Raw genomic sequence first — 8,522 nt, 5'->3', positions numbered from 1 at the left:
CCCATAAATTTGCAGCAACCTTAAATGAGCAGTCAGATCCACTCTCCCGTATTATTTAACTTTGGTAGACAGTTTTTCTTTGGACTGAGGAAGCTAGGAGCGCCATATTTTTGTATATAACACAGCTACCTAACATTCACATCTAAAAAGTTTGTATTAGAATTATTATTTGGTGGTTGAAAAGGGAATTCACCATATCAAGAAAAAACAAAACTTACAAACACGAATTAGTTTAAGTTTTTCAGGTTTTTAAAATGCTTTTTTTTCAGTTTGTAAACGCTGCAATTATTTTCAGTTTGGAGAATTTGATTTTGTTTATTTCGGCTAAAAAAGTGGATGTTTCCCAAGTAGATTTCGCAAATTTCGAATAGCAGTACATGTTATTTACATTATTATGCTCATACGATCTTTACTTTAGTATGTTGCTCTACTTCACTTCTGAGTTAAAGGAGAGTAACTTGGCTTTCATTAAAAATTGACCAATTCAGTATGTAGCCAATGCACTACCATGTGTAAACTGGTGTTAAGCTGTATTACATCTCACGACAATCTACCGAACAGGCAGCAGCCTATTTCAAACGCAAATACACTTCTGATGCTTTCTTATGCCTGATGTTGGCGTCTCACCCATCAAACCCAGTGATAAATAGGCCTAATAATTTTATTTTTTACATAGTACGAAAACTTATCTTTTAAGTTGGATGTGTTGATCCAAAAGATATACCAAAAATCATAAATCAAACAAAAACAAAAAATTGGCAAAATGCCAATAACGAAACGCGACAAAGTCTCAGTGACTTTTAATTGTCTTATATAGATGTAAAAAAATAAAACGACAATATACCACAATCACATAGTCAGTCTCAAACGGTTATATCAATCTCAAGTTACAACTGCTCATTTGGTACACCATGAAGCAAGGAAATCTCACATTTCTTCCCAGTGCTGAAAGTGTTTTGAAAATAGACCACGGATAAGCGTCGTTTTGTTACAAACGCGTTTAAGTCTACTGTTCTTTTGTTATGCTGTTGGTTGTTTATGCTTAAAGCACGTTTACTCGTTGCGGAAATTTCACCACAACAAAATGAACTACAAGTCAACTGCGTTGTAGACATAAGGAAAGGATAATCCACGTAGTCACTAACACTTCACCCTCTCCGTGTTATAGGCAGTGCAAGGATTATGCTGTTCTAGCGCCAATGCTAGACGGGGAATTATTTCAGCAGAACTCGCAGCAACGAGACATAATGTCGTTTCTTAGAACACGTCGTCCGAATTGGTCGGCCGCTTATACCTAAAGGAAATATACTTATGTTGATTTGAAACATCATATTCCGTATTAATTATTCAGCCGACAATTACAGCAATTTCGTAAGGTACACATTCTTACCCTCGCATTAACAGAGTCTTGTTTTCTTCGCACACCTCTTCATAAGTCGGTAACTGTGACATTGAATGACACGAATGGCGAACAAATGGTAGTGACTGTTCGTAGTAACTACTGCTGGGTCGCGGTTTAACGGAATCCGATCTGGATGAGCGTGTTTCGTGAATTTTGTCTACACTGGACCGACTACCTCGCTTGCCTTCATACTTGCAAACACGATTTGGGTGGAATGAAGATTTTTTGTCTTCTTCTTCAATGCTGAAGGTGTTGAGTTTGTTAGATATTGTTGCTGGATGATCTTTGGGTTTTCCATTTGAAACATATGGTTCCCAACTTGCTTGTGCTTCTTTGGATTTTGAAACGTGACGCACCACGTTACTGGCATGTGTTCTGATTTTACTCAACTCGAGCAAATCTTCTTCACTCGTTTTTGTGCTGCTGCAGGAATTTTGGTCATCAGCTGTTAGTTCAGGTGTTGCTGGTAGATCGAGATCATTTACATGGACAGAAGTTGATGTCTGGTTAATTTTTCGCTGCAGCAGTGATAACGTAACTTTTCTACGATGGTAAAACAAGCAACCTGCTGAGATAACCAAGAGCAAAACAATTACTCCTGACCCAAAGCAAATAGCAATCCAGTGAGAGGTGGTAAGTTCAGTGTCATTTAGCATGATGATTCTCGTTTCCGTGTGGCTGGAACCTTGTCCTTTCAGAAGTGGAGGTTTCAATAGATCATGATTCTCCACAACAATTTGACATCGTGTTCCAGCAAATCCATCCGTGCACTCACAACGCATGCAGTTGCATGTGAAGTCTTTGAAGGTGACGTTAAGACAGGTTCCACCATTTAGACAGGGCGAAGGTTCCGGACAAAGATTGACCAATTCATCGCAGTTAGTGCCAGTATAGCCCGGATTACAGCGGCATGCATAACCGGATGACGTAGATAAGCATTCACCTGAATGTAAAATGGCAAGGTTGTAAATGCCATTAATCTTGTTTTATTTTTAACCCAATACGTTATCGAATAGCCCGTGAGTTTGCGTGACCTTTCGCGCGCATAACTACACAAAAGCGAACCGAGACAAAATAAAGCTACTTCAGTAATCATAAAAATTCTGTGAAGCAACAATGAGAACTTCGGTGTTTTCCGATTACTTTCGGCGAGTCAATCCTGTCACCAATTTAATGTAGAACGCTCAAACAAAGGTATACCGACTTGGACCGGAGTACCGGCACAAGCGCTTTTCAGTTTGTCAATAAACGAGTAAAAGCAAACAAAGCCTGAATCGAGAGGGGTAAGCCAAACGTGGGAACTTGTAACTTGAAACTACATAAAGTCGCATCACTTAAATCTTTCTCTTATTCGTAACATCAAACACGTGGAAATTTAAGTGTTTGGTAACCAATGTTTACCTATATAAAAGCTTCGAATGTCCAATCGGGAAAGCAACAAAGGACAACTACCGTTTCACAATTTACGAAATGGAGCAAAGATGTTAAAGGTGGTTCAGTTTTCTTTTGAAATAGTAAATAAAACTTCTGTCAACAACTTTTCTTCGATTTCTTAAAAGACTTTTTGTTATTGAGCGAAACTTGAGCCCGTGAAAGGTAATTAACACGCCTTTCATATAGCCTCAAAATGAGCGGCGGCATAAGACGTGTCTGTCGCAAAAATGGGCAAAAAGTCATACAAGCTCATGAATTACGTATTAGTTATACACAGCGACTGACGTATTTAGTCACAATTCATGTTCACCGGTTACTACAGGTGGGAGTTACGACTTACGGAGTTAAGAGCAAAAATGAACAAGGTTGAAAATGGAAACAGATTTTTAATCTTGAGAAAATAATTGTATAAAACTTCACTTTCAATGCACTATTAATGTCTTTATACAAAAGTCTTACTGTGTTTACAGTAATCTTACCGTTTTTGCAGGGGTGGGTGTCACAGATATTTAAAGCATTTTCGCAGTTAAATCCAAAAAATCGGTCGGGGCAAGTGCATTGATAGTGCTTTTTGCCTTCCGTACAAATTCCTTCATTTTGGCAAGGAAAATCGTCACATGTAAGCGTGGTTTCATCACAGTTGCGTCCTGAAAAGCCGGACTGGCACATGCACTGATAGTCGTCGATCAAGTCCTAATCAGTCAGAAGTAATTTTAAAAACGGCATAAAATAATTTTCTTTCGACTAACGGATAACCCTTTCTCCTAAAAAGCTACGCAGCAGGTACATCTAACTTCACACAGCTTACCACACACGTTGCCCCATTTTGACACGGGTTAGACTCGCACTCATTTACTTCAACTTCGCAGTCATGTCCAATGTATCCTGGCTTACACCGACAGGTATAACTTCCTTGTCCAGAATTAAAACAAGAGGCACCATTTTTGCATGGCTTGTGATTGATGCAATAATTCAAATCTAAAGTGCAAATAAATTTCGTAATATACTTAAAAGTTAACTATAACAAATTTATTGACAAAAATATATATTTAGTAGTTAATAAAAGTACGTTCCAGGACAACTTATACCTTGATTGCAGTAAATTCCGCCCCATCCTTTCTCGCAAGTACATTCAAAGCGATTTTTACAGGTACCATGAGCACAGCCTGGCCGTGGTACGCATTCTGTGCAGAACTTTCCTTTCCAACCGTGTTTACATCTGCAAAAATTTCAAGGTAATATATCTAGCAATATAATCAAGTTAAAACATAGGTTCAAAAATATTTTAACCACGTTTTAATGCTTACTCGCATTGGTCGGGTAACTTGCAGCCACCCTGTGTTGCATGACATCCGTCCAGACAAATAGCTAAAAAAACAACCAGTTAATGATTATATTGTGACGCAAACGTCACAGTTAGTTAGCATATTATCGTATACCGCTGAAAATTGCTAAGACGTTTGAGGGTGAAAAGTAATTTAGGTTTGTCCAATGAAGCATAAACTGATTTTACGAGTTCTCGTTAGATTATTGCGCATCAATTAGATGACAATTAAGACCACGTAGCGATCATGGTGCAAAATAGAAAAAGACCTAGAAATGACTGCATCATTTTATTAAACCATAGTATACTCACGGGTGTTGCAATAATCGCTCTCTGATTCCCCCGTCCAACCAGGCAAGCAAACTTTGTCTCCATTTTCATCACAGTTGTAATGTCCAAAGACGTCATTGCGAGGACGACAAAACTTTGAACAAGATGGCCCATAAAGATTTTCCTGGCAAACTACTCTGTAGGAATAGCGCAATTCGGTCTTTAAGTGTCGATACGGAGTTGGTCTTGTCCATCGTCTGTCACTCCTGGTTGCGGGAAGCAGACTCGTGCTTTTGATCAGCTTCGAGATTAAAACCTCGGATGAACCTACGACAAACGATTGCTCGATTGTGATGAAACCTTCATACTCCCTCATAAGCCCAAGACACCCATTATGCCGTTATCGGCTCGTAAAAATGAACATCCTCAATCACACACGCATAAACAATCCGTATAGTTTAGAAAATAGAGTTGCTACTCCCTAAGGGACAGCTGGCGTGTGTGAAAACTACGTTTAGTAAGGTTGCCATATGGAGATTCGTGCCGCAAAAACAAATAGCCATCAAACGATTGTTCGCTCAAGCAATTAACACAGTTACAGAGTCCATTGTATGCAAGCTATTGTTCATGTATTACCAACCTGTTGAAATGATATTGTTTGTTGAATTTTCATTTACATGAAGCATCTCTATGATAAGTGAGAACGATCCCTGCAAATAAAATGTAAACAAAGTATGTTCAAACTGAAAAATAATTCTAAATATGACAAGTAGGTATTCTTTGTGGACATGACTTTAACAAAAACCCAAAAAGTTACACTTGTGACGTAAGCTATCGACAGCCGAGACTTAACGAAATTTTATACCAGTGTGAAACGCTAAAGTCTACCGCGCAACAACTATTCAGTGTCATTCTGTTCACTGAGGCGAATCTAATAAAATATTCATCATCATACTGAGCTACAAATCCTTGCTAGAAAGCGAAGGTTGTGTTCTCTATTAAAAGTGGACATAATTTCTAAACTTTAGAGAAAGGAGGTACATATCGACATTATCGACGTCTACTAAAGTAATCCAAATATGTAAATACTATGCAACTAATATACTTCATATATTTAAGTCCCTTTTGCGATTGAAACTTACCGGCCAACGGAAATCAAAACTAAAACGCACTGGATTTTGAAAAGATTCGTCATGTCCAGGTGAAAACGTATTTTCTCCTAAAACGGGAGTCGTTTGCTGACCGAATACGCATGTCGTTCCAGAGGAAAGTTTTGCTTGAAAGTGACTCAAACATATACGAAATGCGGTTCTGCAAGGGCCAGAACACGTGTTTCCACCATCCTTGGACGCTGAGCAGCATCTGCCCGTTTGATTCCGTCCTTCGTCGTTGATGAACTTATCCAGATTTAATTCAAAGATACCTTGCGCGGAGACCTGGATTATCGCAAAAGGTTTAGGTAAATTTTTAGTTTTAGCATTTGGGCAAAGTTACTTTTATTTGAACCTTTTATGCATCGAACGACGCAGATCGAGTAACACTTAACTACGAAAGAACAGAGTTTAAACAGTTTTTAACTGCATGAAACAATATTTTCTAGAGTACTGCTGTTGGACAACCAAAGAATAAGCAATATACTGTATATACCAAAAATGTTACATTACGTACTTATACGTTTTTCTGTTGTCAACGAGCAGTTATATCACACAGACCCTGAGCACAAGTAAACAATACACTACTAAGTACCTTGCTCATAGCAACCACACAAAGTATTACAGCAAACCGTAACACGCGGGGTGACGGTATCGTGCGCGCCAAACGCATGATGTGTCAGAATAATGTCCACTTTGAATATATTCTAATATGGTCTCGGTATTTTCCAAATGCTTTCTTCTTCTTAAACTGATCCAGAACAACTTATATTAACAAAATCGGTAAAACAAATACTCAAAATTCGTTCTGAAAAGAAAACAAACTCATAATTATCGCTTGCTTGACAGGTAATGCTCTTTTGGCAAAGTATTTCAGATATTTTTGCTACTCTATCTGCCGTAAGTATAGAATGACTAAACCGAAATCTAGCAGCTGCTACTCGGGCACCTGCTCCAATTTGAACTGACGCAAAACACCCGAAGAAAGCGAATCGTTGGGTAGGATTCTAATTCTTTTTTCGCTATCTTTTGTTATTCTTTCGTCTGTTTTGTCGCGTGGTTTAAATGATGTTCCAGCATTAAGCAGATTTTCCCCAAGTGAATTTATTTGGGCTAAAGGTTTTAATACCTTGTCCTCTATCGCAGAGATCTGCTCAATGTTGAAAACGTGTTAAATACTTTTTCATCCATTCACATTTAACAGATCTGTATTATGATGCTTTTCATTTTAATGTAGACTAGATCAATATATGCCCATATCTCTCGTAATACGTGACTTATCTATAGTAACTTATTTTCACTATACCATAGTTTTTTGGTTTGCTAAAAACTATTTTCAGGTCCTGAATCATACAACAAAAAAGTGCATGAACCTACCACGCACTCACTGGAGTCAAACTCTGCTGCGGAGTGACTGACGCGCGCCTTAAGAATGATCGCTGCGCTTCCCACTGATTGTTTAATTACAAGATGACGTCGAGCTTGAGCGTTGTTCCGCAACTTCTATTGTTACCTGTTTGCCAGACGCCAGTCGGCTGGTCGCAAAACGCACAGAGTGAAAAAGTTTAATCCTGAATTGTTGATAACGATCCGCCGCCATGATGTGATAATTGGGTAATATTACCGGCCACTTTCACCGTTTGATCAGCACGTCTTAATGAACATTAAAACTGTGACGAGAAAACCCATGAGCACTTTTCGTATTAGGCCCTTTGAAATGTTAATCACCAAATACTTTTAGCTTAATGAATCTTCAGGAAACAATTCTTTCTTAAAATATAGGTGGAAAGTTTGCCAAGGTGATTTTGAAAACGCGCTATACTATAAATACATCTTTTCTGTGCCAAGTGAAATAGCAAAGCATTTTCAAATTCTATTTAAATACTAATTTTTGCAGAAAACAGCAGGGAAATTGTGAAGGTAAATTACGGGTTTTAATAAAACTTTTTATTTGCATTATAACGTGACTATATTACGTAAAAAGTTTTCACACGCTTATGTTGTAATACGATATACCTACCTGAGAAAAATCCGTTGAAATTTTATTCCCACGCTGTGCGAGAACATTAATTTCATAAGCAGGAAAGCCCCCCAGAAACTCCGTATACTTGGCCTAGTCTTAAATAATACGCAATGTTTTCAATGACGCCACACTCGTTGCTTGGGGATATGTTGAAGTTCAACATGCAAATTGATCAAGCATATGCTGAAAACTTTATGCTAAAGTGTAAAAACAAAATTCACTACAAAAATTGTCACAATATTTTTCAACGTATTACGTTTACGTGCAGTAAACAGATAAAATTTACATGTCCGTCAAAATTAGCCTTACTGTATTTACGTATTTTGGTTAAAGGCAGTTATCGTTCAAAGTTATTTCCGCCAAACGCATATAATTATAGTACGTGGTATCAATACAACTCGGATATACCCCTTGAAGCAAGCATTAGCCGCCAACGGAGCGCGTCTACTACTGTAAGTACGCTATCATAAAGGAGAGGAGGTATTGGTTTAAATTATGCTACTACGCCAGTAACACAACGAATCAAAAGCGATTTTGTTTCTGAAAACGAGCAACAGCCGGCAGACGAAGCTCACCCGCAGGGCACGCGCCAGACGGCATACGGCGCTGCATCGTTTCTTTCATTGTAGTTTGGTAATCTTTGCAAAGTAATGATTATCAAGGCATAAAACTATACAATCCATTCTTCGCTCGTGTCCAGCTGGTAAATATCGCAGAGTAAATTTGAATAGTTTGCAATCTGCTTGATGCCACCTTTAAACAAAATCGTCTAACTTTCTGATACAGAGCAAACAAATCTAAACGCGTTTACATGTTTGTTATTGCCCTAAATACAAATTTGCTTACTTGAACGGCCAAACGCTGCAATGTGAAGACTTGCTGATAGAACCATACAAAGGTTTGTCGCCTTTCATCATC

General features: G+C 38.2%; 1 protein-coding gene across 1 annotated transcript; it reads right to left on the bottom strand.

The window, feature by feature from the left end:
• Positions 1-643: 643 nt before the first annotated feature.
• LOC143447846 (uncharacterized) lies at positions 644-6,385 on the bottom strand. Its single transcript, XM_076947779.1, has 10 exons — positions 6,177-6,385; positions 5,573-5,866; positions 5,071-5,140; positions 4,473-4,757; positions 4,144-4,204; positions 3,925-4,055; positions 3,645-3,814; positions 3,316-3,529; positions 1,391-2,345; positions 644-1,294 (listed from the first exon to the last, which is right to left on the bottom strand). Exons 1-10 carry the CDS (start codon positions 6,252-6,254, stop codon positions 1,258-1,260), a joined length of 2,295 nt encoding a protein of 764 aa, XP_076803894.1. The 5' UTR covers positions 6,255-6,385; the 3' UTR covers positions 644-1,257.
• Between the last annotated feature and the right edge of the window lie 2,137 nt (positions 6,386-8,522).

Source organism: Clavelina lepadiformis, chromosome 1 (genome assembly GCF_947623445.1).
Source record: "Clavelina lepadiformis chromosome 1, kaClaLepa1.1, whole genome shotgun sequence".
Lineage (NCBI taxonomy): Eukaryota > Metazoa > Chordata > Ascidiacea > Aplousobranchia > Clavelinidae > Clavelina > Clavelina lepadiformis.
Note: the sequence above shows the minus strand (reverse complement) of the source record. Positions and strands in the feature narration are given on the sequence as shown.

Bases quoted from the DNA above. Each gene is read 5' to 3' on its own strand.
- LOC143447846 (XM_076947779.1), bottom strand. From the start codon at position 6,254: ATGCGTTTGGCGCGCACGATACCGTCACCCCGCGTGTTACGGTTTGCT. The intron at 4,205-4,472 runs GTGAGTATACTA...TTGTTTTTTTAG, and splicing joins GAGCGATTATTGCAACACCC to CTATTTGTCTGGACGGATGT. The intron at 2,346-3,315 runs GTAAGATTACTG...TTTTACATTCAG, and splicing joins CACCCACCCCTGCAAAAACG to GTGAATGCTTATCTACGTCA.